This window comes from Brachyhypopomus gauderio, chromosome 6 (genome assembly GCF_052324685.1).
Source record: "Brachyhypopomus gauderio isolate BG-103 chromosome 6, BGAUD_0.2, whole genome shotgun sequence".
NCBI lineage: Eukaryota > Metazoa > Chordata > Actinopteri > Gymnotiformes > Hypopomidae > Brachyhypopomus > Brachyhypopomus gauderio.
In genome coordinates, this window is record NC_135216.1 from 10442499 (window position 1) to 10455253 (window position 12755).

Genomic DNA, 12755 nt, shown 5'->3' on the forward strand with positions numbered 1-12755 from the left:
CAACAGTATGCAAGGACAGAGTAGGGTTAAATGTTGCCTATATGTGTTGGTCACACCGCAGTTGCCTGTTCGTGGAGATGGAGACATGAAGAACGTGCAAGGTAGTGGGATATAGACAGACACTGGCGGTGGGGGAGAGAGGGAGGGAGTGACACAGGGGGTGGATATCAACACAGCGCACAAACAGAGGATTGCAGGCAGCACGTCAGAGGGGACAGGACACAGAACACGGCGGTACGGCCATACCAGCAGGAGCTGAGCCAACATCTCCATTACATGCAGAACTAGGGGCTACCATCTGCAGAGCTAACGGACACTGACAACACCACGCTGTTCTGGCCAGGAGTCATACAGTGTGTGTGTGGGCGTGTGTGTGTGTGTGTGTGTGTGTGTGTGTGGGTGTGCATGGGAGTGTGTGTGTGAGAGAGAGTGCAGGTGAATGGGTGAGTGTGCATGTGTGTTGTCGGTTGTGTGAGTCACTACTGGAACCATGGTTAATGAATGAAACTGAGAAGAATGAATCTTGACCCAGGACAGGTCACGAAGGGCCAGAGCCCCATGCCCTTAACCTCTCCCCTGGCTTCGAATGGTGACAGCAAAGATTCCTGGGATGAGAGCAAGGGCTTGTATGAAAGTGTGGGTCCCACCAAGAAGCCCCAAACAGTAAGTCTGCCTAGTGTCAGTACGTTTGTACCTTCTCCTTCATCAAAACATCAGTGTGTTATGAGTATGTATTAGAGTACAGTAAGCTAGATGTTTACATTTCACACGTGTTTCTCAAGTCACCTCTGCAGATTCTTCTTCAGTGTTTTCTCTCTCTCACTCACCCTAAATGTAAAGAACACAAACTGCTGGGCCTCTGCACTTTCTCTTGTCTACTGTCAGTGTTGTCTTGTCTAATACAAGTGAACAGGTGAACTGGTTGTCTTCCAAGATGGCTTGTCTGCGCATGACAGTGCTAGATTCTTTGAATGATAACCAGACAGTGTACCACTAACCATTTGATGTTTACTCTCTGGCAGTTTAATGCTGTTTGTGTCAGCCTTGATAAAAGAGACGTAGAACCTAATCACGCATCCACAACTTGGAGAGGGTGGTTAAGTAACAGAGCTAAAAGTGGAGGGATAATACCATATGAGCCGGAGCAGGTGCGGCTCACGTCAAGAAGTGCTTACTTTGAGCATGGTAGTGCTGATGATGGGATATTGCTACGCTCTCTGTCAGATACAATGACAATAACAATATGAGAATGCTGACAAAGGCCATGCATGTAAGCAGTAATTCAAACAATACGTCAAATAACGTAGATGTGTATGGCATATAATGATAGTTGTTCTAAGATCAAGTTGATTGCTCAATACTTGAAGGGGGAACTGGTTTTGGATTTTTTGTAAGCTTGTAAGAGAAAGAGAAAGAGAGAGATTTGAAATATGAATGAATGAGATACATTGAGCAGATTTGTGAATGAGAAACTTTTTTGGGCCCCGAATACCCATGTGTAGGAGTTTGAAATAAACGGCCGGCTTGTCAACATCTCGTGATCCATGCCATTCCGTCCCACAGCGTTTCATTCTTTTCTGCCTTCTAGAGCCACTACTCTATAAATAAACCCTTTTCCCTTGTAACCCTTTGCTATCATCTCCTCTGCTCCCATTTGCCCAGTACCTGGCCGTTTTGGAATCTGTTAGCAAAGGGAAACTTAACAGCCGCCAGAGTGACATATAGGACTGAAGTGTGCCAACTGTTGCCCTTGTGTTGGGGTTTAGTTCAGTTATTGTTGATTAATCCTTCTATTCTTCAGGATTATGCAGGTTTCCAATCTATAATGGCTAAATTTGAAGCACAAAAAGCCCACAACACAATCTGGGACACTGGTATATGTATCTGTACTTACAGTGTAATTAAAGAAAGGTCAGAGTTTGCACTATAAATATCACCACGCACAACAGAGGCAGAATTAGCGGAGTATTTCCAAGCACTAGGCTCCATGACACACTGCCACAGGACAGTTCCTTCACTTCCCAGCATGCTGCACTCTCGGTCAGTTTCCTGCTGTCACTTAACCATTTGAAAAACATACAAAACAACCAACCAACTTGATTAATGCTGTTTAAATCTGTGTCATGGATTTTACTATCAAATATTATTATATGTTATATAATACTTTTGAAATCCATGCTAAAATGTGGACAATTTTGGTTTTATTGTTGAGTTTATTAGGAACACTAACATAATGGCGTTCCATCAGTGTTCAGTGTACTCTATGCTCTCTGATGTCGTCCACAGTAAACCCCTCAATCTGTGATTTTAGTATTTTGATAGACCTTATGGCCAAATACTTTCTAAAATTGTATATGCACTCATATTACATCCCCCTTCATATACAGTTTCCTTACACTTATTTCTTAGAGACTGACATGAAGTGTGCTTTTATAAAGGGACCTGTGAGACGTGCCAGGAAGGTGGAAGGAGGCATTTTCTTTGTAAGTATTCCAGAATTGGACCAATAAAATCAGGGTATAGTGATTACATTACTGCACTCTCACTAACATCTTGTTTGAGGATGTATTTGTGCTAAATGCATGGAGTTTTGGTGAATTACACTAACATTACATTCACGTTTTAGAACCGTGGTGTCATGCTTTCACAACATAATATCATGAAAGTTTGCTATATGTTGAACATTTTATAGAAATGGATGAAGTCAGCAAATCAACAGACATATCTGTTGTGGAGTACATATCTAGAGCCTTTGTGATGAAAAAGTATTTTCTTCTATTTAATAGATTCATAATGATTGACACAGCTTGCTAAATCACTGCTATTTTCTAGCTCAACACTTATAAAGAGTAAAATACCGTCCTAATTTTCATTAAGGGCACATTAAAATCATCACAATTTGAATTAGAGGGCAGTTACCACTGATAGATTCTATAGCAAATCATAGGATCAGCATTCCATGGAACTGTAATTTCTAATGCTCAGTATTCTGCTGCAATACGATATATTTCTAGGAAGAATGACAAGAAAGTTGATTCATACTTCATTATTGACATTTGTTGAGAAGAGACCTTTCCTCTTTTTTCAGAAGAAAAACCAGATCCTCTAACTGCACTGGTCTTAGCTTCCTAACAGTGGGCTGTGTGTTTGTTGCGTTACATGGGTGAAGTGTCACACTGCTGTTCAACGGGCATGTGTCCAAGTACCCCTGCATCACTCAGCCCAGGGCAGCTCTTACGCATCATAGGTCAGTATGCCTGTGCTGGGTCTGGAGACCATGCTGCCTCTCTTTGACGTGTTAGACAGTTGTACTGTTCACAGTGCCCCCAAGCTAAACTCACGCAGCGTTCTGAGTTAAGTATTTATGACAGTAACGGTAACTGGAGCCACTTTAAATGTCTCGCTATCCCTAATCCAACCCCAGAACACCCCTCCCCCATCTCCCAGACCACGGACCCCTCAAGTTCCCGGGTTGCACGAGACGCAGGCTGTCCTGAACAGAAAGGCCAAGCCTGTCTGCAGTTCCTCAAATGTCTTCCTTAGCACCTGTTTTTCACCTTGTTACAGATGCTCTCTGACATGACTTGCGCTTTTACATGTCATCCTCCCGGGAACACACTGATCGGGCACATACCCTAGCTGCTATGATGCTCATGTTGCATTGTATGTGTCACTGTGTGCATGTGTTGTTCACCTGAATTCACAGCACACGTCACTGCGTGTCTGTGTTGTTCACCTGAATTCACAGCAGACGTCACATGTTGGAAAGTATGCACGCAGTAGAGATATTTACTGCAGTAAATATCCCAGTTATCCAGATGATAAATTACAGTGCCATTCCTAGAAAACTCTTAGGGTAACTTAAAATACTTGTATGCAGACTGGAAATGTGCACTTGTTCTCTTTCACATGCGAAAAGATGTAGGAGGGGTGACATAAAAGTCTCAGTGTGTCAGTACTTTCTTTGTTTCTGATTTAAATATGAACACAGTTTTTTTTATTCCCATTTGAAAATACTACATGGGATTGAAACATCAATAAACTTTTTTTTCCAGGCATCTAATTAGATTTCCTAAGATGTGTGGAAGTGAGTCTGGTTTGCATTACATGCATGCGTCCCATGTGGTGGTTTAGGGACGTCTACAAAGACTTTACTCCCATGTGTCATTATTCATTTTGGACGTGCAGCCTTTGACTCTCGTGGATTTCTTTCGATCCTCGTTCAGCCAAAGCCGGAGAACGCGATCACCATAGCCGTTTCATCTCGGGTGCTGTTCCGCACAGAGAAAGAGCAGAAGGTGTTTGAAGAGAAGGGTGTGGAGGAATACCTGAAGTATCAGGTGCAGCATGAGAACGAGCCGTTGGCCCCAGGCCCTGCGTTTCCCTTCGTTAAGGTAACACACAAAGACACCGAAAGCCCTGCTGACGACTGTAAACTGTGTATTATCACAAGCACTTAATTTATGACTTAACATAGTGTAACCCTAATAAAACTATGTAGTTTATTCCTAAAATGAACACAATTTTGTCATTTATTTTCTCTAAAAAAAAATTATTGAACCCTTGATTCATTTTAACTGTTTTTAATTGATTTAGCTAATGGCATGTAATGATTTATTCATCATACTCTTAAATGAAGGGTACATGCCAAAAACAATGGACTCAAATGGTCCATGTTCAGTGGTGAGAAACCCAGAAGCGAATCCCAGGAGAAAGGGTGTTTACTGTAGCCTCAAGCACTTACTCCCTAGAGCACATCATTAGTGAGGAATTACAGGTTCAGCAAGTGTAAGTGCCCTCATTGTTTACCTGTGTATGTACCTGCACTTGTAGTGTATGCTGCTTAACCTTGTGGTAAAGGCAGAATATGAATCTGTGTTCTTTCAGGCCCTGGAGGCAGTTAACACGCACTTACGCCAGCTCTACCCTGACAGTGAGGAGCTTTTTGATATTGTGCTGGTGACCTACAATCATGCCCATGTAGGAGTGAGGCTTATCAACACCATTAACCACCACAGTAAGTGTCATCTGACCTCCTGTTCACCTCGGTTCAAAACAACAAAAGAGCAAAAATTTATTTTAGCTGCACTAATATTACCCAGACCATTACAAGGCTGGCAGAGAAGCCCTTAGACTATAAAAAAGTGTTGTATATATTCTAAGGGTAATATTATGATTATGAGGGATTTATTCAGTCTTGAATTATGGGCTCAGATTTCATGTTTCCCAGTGCGGCCCAGGGGTCATTTCCCAGTCACTATCCTGAGGGAGTCTTGTCTGTTTGTGTATTTCCTCTAAACCTCCTACTGCCTCTGGTTACTGTAAAACCTTCGTATTATCTCAGCTGCAGCTGTTTAGCACCATGTTCAAACATGAAGACAGAAAAAAACTACACTTGAACCCAGCACTTCTTCCACAAAGTGTTAACAACAACAACAGCGATATGGCCCCTGTGCAAATACTATATAGATGGAGGTTGGAATGGGAAGCTTTCAATCTCAATACATGAATGGCTGCACATTTTTAGACTGGTTACGTAAAAATTATGTTACGTATTCTCCGAAATATGCCATTCATTCTAGTTTAATGAATAATTACTTGTGAAAATGTATATAATGTAAAGTTTGGAAACAAAATACCACCGACACCCCCAGCCACCCACCTGCACCACCCGGGCCAACTACGGGTCTGTGTGAGACAAACCGAAAAGATGCGTTCAGCGTGAACAGCAGGACACTGTCTCGTCCCCAGTCCTCAGCTCAGGAGGCAGAAACACTCACAGGATTCTGTCTTTCGCTAAAAGTCAGTGGCAGCTGGTAGGTTCACAGTAAGCCTTCTTAAAATGACTTGAGGTAAAGTTTCGAAGCAGCAGGTCAGAACTACCTTGGGTGCCAAGACAGATCAGTGACAGAGCTTCGTTTACAGCAATGCAGTTTTCAAGCCGTTTAAGTGCAATTTGCATTCACTGTTCAGTGTAAAAGCAGTTAAGATATAAATGCAAAACAATGAAGCAAAGGTTATGTTTTGTAAAAAAAAAAAAAACTCCAAAAAATCAGAAATGAGGAAAATAACGATACAAACATATAATTTATTGAAATTATATGAACAGTGTTTACAGCAGTTTATTCCATTTTATATAGATGATATAATGTACAAGGTGTGTTTTCCTATAGCAAATTACAAGCAAGTTTCTATGCAGACATTAGTAAATCATCATTTATAATAGTAGAGCCACCTCACCTACAGTGTATTTTTTTTCATTGGAAGTTGTCATGGGGATCTTTATATATATTTGTTGTTTCCTGGCTACATCCATGCTGGATGCAGGATGTTATGCTTAAATGTAATATTACTGTTATATAGCATGCTCTGAATTCATACACATTTTGATGAAATCAAGAATTTATAATTCAATTTTGAAGTAATAAAGGATAGTAGGAAACTGCTGTGAGTCTCTCACTATTTTTTAAAGCAACTGATGCGGTTGCTCCAACTTATTATAACTGAAAGCAATCAAAGGTTGTAATATGATCTGTTCTGAACAACAGCAAGCCTACTATATCATGTGATTGCATTATCTTCATACACATACACACTGACTCCTGTACCAATTTTATATCAGTTTAATAAACATTTGACCTTAAGGTTACTTGATATAGGAAAATAAGAATATACAAATGCTTTAAATACACACCATTAGTAGCTAATTAAGTATCACATGGTCCCTTGAGCCTCCATGTGTTTCAGTAAGCCTGGATATGGAATCATGAGGTAAATCTCACTAGGTCGTGCCGTTTTTCTTGACATTTACTTTAGTAAAGGTTATATATCCAGCTGGCCAATCATATCTTCCCACAGAGACAATCTGTAACTTCTAACCTTTGTGTCATTAGCCAGCCACTTCCTGCTCCATTCCCTGCAGTGACCCAGTCGGATGCGGTTTGATCATCTTGGTGGCCAATTCACAAAACCAACAAGTGACTGACCATCTTCTGGCCTCTTAAACAAAAACAACAAATACATATTGTGCAACATGTAATTTTTTACTTTTCTTTTAATATTGTGTAATTAAGATATAGATTAAGTAATTAGTAGAACAACAAATAGATATTTGATGCACAAATAACTGATTTACTTTAAAGTTACTTTAAATGCATACATAAATCAAAGCAGTATGTTTTCCTTTGATATTACAATAATAAATGCAGGATTGTTGTTATGCCTCGGTTAAACCAGCTGGGACAACTCTTCAGATGGGTTGCCCAATTGTAATGAATGAATATTTGAACAAAAACATCAAGGAGAAGGTTGACAAGTCTCACGCTCTTTTGCTCATCTCCCAGGAAAAGCAGGGCTGTAGGGTTCTTCCTGTACCCCCGAGTCTCCTAAAATAAACCAGCCAGCTACTGAGCCAGTCGGTCTAAACTTTCACGCTAATCTATAGCCTCTTATGTTCCTCATCCCTTATTTTCATCCCTGCCAGTGGTCCTTTGTGTTTACCCCCAACCCTCTTTTTCTAGATGGTACCACAACATTTTTTTACTTAGTTTGAATTTTAGTTTGAAGTTTCTCTGTGATGTGTTGTGCTTACTCTAGAGATGGAAAGGATTCTACCTGCAAGCAATCTTAGTCTTAGCATGAAACCTAAATCAAGTCCTCTGGCATTGATGGCTTCTCCTTATGTACACTTGGCCAGGACACTCCTGTTTGCTGAGGCAGAGGGACCAGGCATCAAATTTCCCACCACTGATTTACCATCACCTTGAATATTGACAGTTTGACTGCAAAAAAATTTATAAAAAGTAAAACTTTCTACTTAACTCTGTGTGTTTCCTCTAAAAGACAGCGAGTTATTTTTTTCTCAGTTAAAAAAGAAAAATGCTGTTTATTTGTTAGATGTTTTAAACTGCTTCATTGCTCTGCACAGCCTTAACAGTTATTCTTGCTTAACTCAAACTGCTTTATTGATTCTAGACTCCTGTTTGTTGTGGTTTCAATTTCACATCTGACAAACATATTCTTCAGCTGACCTTTTCCTCAGTCTGTGTTTGCCCCGTGACTGAAGCTCTCACATGTGCGGTGTATGCCGACTATGCTGACCACGGCTGTGTCTCATGCTCTTCTCAGATCTGTTCATTGAGCGCTTCTGCATGACAGGTGGCAGCAGCCCCATTGGCTACCTGAAAGCCTGGCACACAAACCTCTACCTGTCTGCTGACGCAGAGAAGGTGCAGGAGGCCTTGTCTGAAGGTAAGCAGGATGGTTATCACATGTCATTAGCATGCAAAGACTACTAAAGCCAGCCAGTGGCTTGTGTGCACAACATGTATTGTTTCCCTCAAACTAGAGATGAATTATTTAATCCACACATAGCTTAAGCCTGCTGCCAATCATGCTGCTAATATCTAATGGAGCCATTCCACTGATATCTTAAGGTTTCTCTGCAAGATTTGAACGCAGTGCTACAGGCTGACTAGATAAGTTGTAGTATATGCAAGTGTCATGGTGCAGTATATTTAGACAGTAATCGGAGCTGTATCCTCGCAGGGGTTTTGAAATGAAGTTTTGTGTAGCCAACTGGACAAGTTTACCGCAATGACATTGCTTTTGTCCTCTGATCACGGTATTTGCCTAAACCATTAATATGTTTTGCATATTCAATTTTGAATAAATTAAGGGGGTTCATTCTTGTTAGACTTTAAGTAAAAGTGCAGACAGCATACATGTAATTTGACATGAAGTAATTTCAAGATCTTTCATTACTTTACAGTTGCCAAATATTTCAAATATACTTCAAATATGGATTCTGAAAGTGTGGCCTTGTTCTATACTTGTTTTATAGTGTGGCTAACATTAGCTTCTTTCATATAGATGCCTGTATGTTAACCTTCTAGCTAGCTTAGATTGGCTCATGTGATTGCATAGTCTAATGCATAGTACCTCTCTACAAAGACATGCCTGTCATGAAATGCAATGAAAGTTTTATGATATGGTGATTTAATTTGATCTAATTTTAGCATGGGCTATTTGTATTTTTAGGCAACAGCAAAAATATCTTATTATTGATTTGTTTATTATTGTTATTATTATTATTTCCTCCCTGGTGCAGTCCAGTCAGAGGGCAAATTGGCTGTTGCCCAGGCAACACTGGCCAAGCCTTGTGCATGTCCTTGGTGTTTCATGTGCGAGTGTCCAGTGACTTATATGTTATGCAGTCCACTAATAAGTGTTATTCATCACTCGTGTCATGGATCCTGTCCTCCACACTGATCTGTATGCAGTTTTACTGATTAATTCATTATTGGTTTACATTATTCTGTCTCAGGAATTGCTGCAGCCACCATGTTCATGGCAGAGAAGCAGATGGAGGTGTCGGAGACCCAGTTGAGGGTAGCCTTCGATGGCGACGCTGTACTTTTCTCTGACGAGTCTGAGCGCATATTCAAAGCTCATGGACTGGACAAGTTCTTTGAACATGAGAGGGAAAATGAGAACACGCTTCTAGATCATGTATGTGCCAACTTGATTGCCTGATAAACAATTACCTGCTTTTGTTGATATCTTTTGTTTATATAAATATAGCTTGTTTGCTTTTACACAGTTTGTTTGCTTCTCCGCAGAGAGTATGAAAGTGTTTGTCAGATTATAATCGAATAATAGTTGACATGACATCTATATTTTATAGCAATAAATGGATCTGCAAAAGTAAAACAGTAGATTCTCAGTGATTTTACATTTGTTTTAGGGTCCACTAAAGGGTTTCCTTGAAGTTTTAGGAAAATTGCAGAAGAAGTTCTATGCCAAGGGCCACCGGTTAGACTGCCCCATCCGCACATACCTGGTCACTGCTCGCAGTGCGGCCAGCTCAGGCATCCGTGCCCTAAAGACTCTCCGTGCCTGGGGACTAGAGATGGATGAAGCCCTGTTCCTGGCCGGAGCCCCCAAAGGACCCATGCTGGAGAAAATCCGCCCCCACATCTACTTTGATGATCAAATGCTCCATATAGAAGGTGCGGCGGAGAGGGGCACTATCGCAGCACACGTCCCGTATGGAATAGCACAGATGTACTCCAAGAGAAAGAGCACCAACTCTACCAAGTAGCAGCTGTACGGCAGGAGAGGCCAGGGGGGGCTAGAGAGAGGCAACCCCAGCACTCACGCCTGTTTTACACACGTTTGATTCCCAAAAGATGATTTTTTGACACAACTTATTAGCTAAACTCACTGGTCACTAATTGACTTTCACTTTGATGGATGGCGCAGACCATGGCTGGAAGAAATATCCATCTCCCCATGTTCAGTGATCAAGTTCACCTTGTTTCATTCATAACTGCGTAACTATTTCAATGCAGTTAGGTGAAAAATCTGAGATGATAGTTCTCTTTGTCATTACTGTCATTCTTCTTTTTCTTTTACATGAAGTAACGTAGTGCTATGGTGGAGTTATATGTATACTAAGGATTTTCTACATGATGAAAGATATAATGCAGATAAAAACAAAAATGTTGGATGCCTGTAAGGAGAGAAATCTGCATATAAATATACAGATTCTTTAGGAAAAAACTGTTGGAAAAAACGTACTGTACGTACTGTAGATTTGTGTATGTCTATGATATGTTATTATGTTGGTCTCATACATATTCATATGACAGTGAACTAGAATCTTTGCAAAAATGTAACTCAAAATGTCCCGAGAAGTCACTTATTGGAAGCAATCAGTGGTAGTAGTTATTATTGCTTGTTACTTTTTCTTTGGGCATCAGTGATAGTTGGCTTATCTGTAAACAGAGTCCATTCAAGAGGAATGGGGACACAAATAATTTTTTAAGAGCAATATATCTCAGCAGATATTGAAGTAGAATCATCCTCCCTGACAGTAGTTTAGATCCAGTTCAACCAAACAATAGTCTACAATAGTCCAAATTTAGAAGTGAAGCGTAATGAAATAAAAAGTGAAAGGCTATTAAATTTGTCTGGAAAATTTTTTGCAAAAGTAAATGTAAAAAAAATATTTTAACAATTTTCTATAACTGAAGTATTTACAAATCTTAGATGTTCAAATATATATACGTAATTCAGTTGTGACTCAAAACAAGACGTTTTAATATACTGCCCTCTGCTGGGTAGTCTTAATTTCACATCTTAAATTCAAAACCAATTAAAAATGTAAAAAATTTTAAAATGTAAAAAACTTAAGTCACATTTGTGTTCAAACGGAGCAAAACGTTTTAGAAAACAAATAGGATTTAGAACTATTTGAACTAAATATATCTGGATTTTCATAGATAATGAAATCCAATATATATTTTAAAAACACCAGCAGCAGCATTATTATTATCGAATTATCGTTTTTTTTTTTCAAAGTAAAATGTTAATTCATGTCACATTAAAATCAAGCAGGCTGACAGCAAAAGCTGTTATTTACCATTTAAAATAATAGTCCAAACAAGCAAATGTAAAGCCAAACAAACAAATAAATAAAGTCTATGAAGCTGTGAATATATCCTTATAAATCGTGTAAAATATTTTTTCAGTATTTCTCTGAGATACAGTAATCTCTTTTTGTCATTAGATGGTATAGACACCATATATAAAACCATATATGTATAAAAGACATTGTCTCGTGAGCTTATGTGATACTAAAAAGCGTATACTTACGTGTAAAGCATCTGTTATAATGTCCAAACCAGCAAGATTAAAACATTTGCTTAGAGAAACTATTCTGTGTAATGCTGACATAGCCAATATTAGATAAGTAATACATGTATGTTTTTATACTCAGGCATTTTAGAGGTCTAAAACTTGCATTTGATTTAAAGACAGGACGTAATGTCTGAGACCTTACATCAGAATATTATTATCTTGCTTGAGAGGAAATTCAGTCTTCATCACCTGCATGTGCAGGAACATACACTTACTGCTTGTCAAATTAATATATGTTGCAAATAATGCCTGATCACTGTCATCAGTGCCTTATCAAAACAGGTTAAGAGCTCAGGTGTATTCAACGTTTTATTGTTTTATTGTTCTGTTCTTTTTTCAATAAGGAATTGTATTAAAATAACTATCCAGGGTTCTCATTCCATAATTTTGTTGTTAATGCAATTATTAGTCTCTGTTCCATCTGTAGCTAAATATTATGAATGGAGCATTAATGGCTGTTTGGGTTTGATATGCTTCTGTCTGCTCTCCCTGCTACATGGGTTTGCCTGCTTCTTCTTGGGCTTAGGAAAGATTATGTCTGGACGTGGCAGTCTAATTTGCCCAGTTTTAGTAGTTGAGGTGCATCCTAATGTAAATTCTCTTACAAAATGCATGATCTCTTTCGAAAGCTGCATAATCAAAAGCTGTGATGTACTGAGTGAACTTCAGGAGCTCATCTCGAGTCTGAGATGAGGAGACAAAACAAAAAGGTTTCCACCTAGTAAAAAATCCTCATTAGTATGTGTGTTGAAAGGATGATCTTTTCCTGTCATGCACCTCCTGAAGATCACATTAGGTGGCAGCAGTGATATTAATATGGTTGAGCTCATCAGGCAGATATACTGAAAAAAAAACCCTCTGTAACTATCTGAACTGGCACAGACACTGCACAAAGATACCCGCATAATATATAACAAAGCCCCCACGACATGTTTTTGAATATGAGACTGCTAGTCTGTGTCATGCATGGGTCCAAACCCAGCAGTGTGCCCAGACAGAACATGCTGTATCAGCCACTTTTAAACCACTGACACCCCTAATTACACATTCGC

At 39.5% G+C, this 12755-nt stretch overlaps 1 protein-coding gene across 2 annotated transcripts; it reads left to right on the forward strand.

Moving 5' to 3' along the window:
- The first annotated feature begins 124 nt into the window (after window positions 1-124).
- nt5c1aa (5'-nucleotidase, cytosolic IAa) lies at window positions 125-10968 on the forward strand. Of its 2 annotated transcripts, none has more exons than XM_077008597.1 (7): window positions 125-663; window positions 2410-2483; window positions 4227-4394; window positions 4888-5017; window positions 8128-8250; window positions 9326-9510; window positions 9746-10968. In XM_077008597.1, the coding sequence occupies exons 2-7, from the start codon at window positions 2418-2420 to the stop codon at window positions 10100-10102; spliced, it is 1029 nt and encodes a 342-aa protein (XP_076864712.1). In that variant the 5' UTR covers window positions 125-663; window positions 2410-2417; the 3' UTR covers window positions 10103-10968. The 2 variants fall into 2 exon arrangements, with proteins under 2 accessions (XP_076864712.1, XP_076864711.1); XM_077008596.1 differs by having other exon boundaries at window positions 130-663; window positions 2439-2483.
- Window positions 10969-12755: the final 1787 nt, after the last annotated feature.

What these genes read in the sequence shown, in the direction of transcription:
- nt5c1aa (XM_077008596.1), top strand. Translation starts at nt 502, where the DNA reads ATGAAACTGAGAAGAATGAATCTTGACCCAGGACAGGTCACGAAGGGC. An exon ending in GCAGGAGGCCTTGTCTGAAG is followed by an intron (nt 8,251 to 9,325) that starts GTAAGCAGGATG and finishes ATTCTGTCTCAG; the next exon opens with GAATTGCTGCAGCCACCATG. An exon ending in AGAACACGCTTCTAGATCAT is followed by an intron (nt 9,511 to 9,745) that starts GTATGTGCCAAC and finishes CATTTGTTTTAG; the next exon opens with GGTCCACTAAAGGGTTTCCT.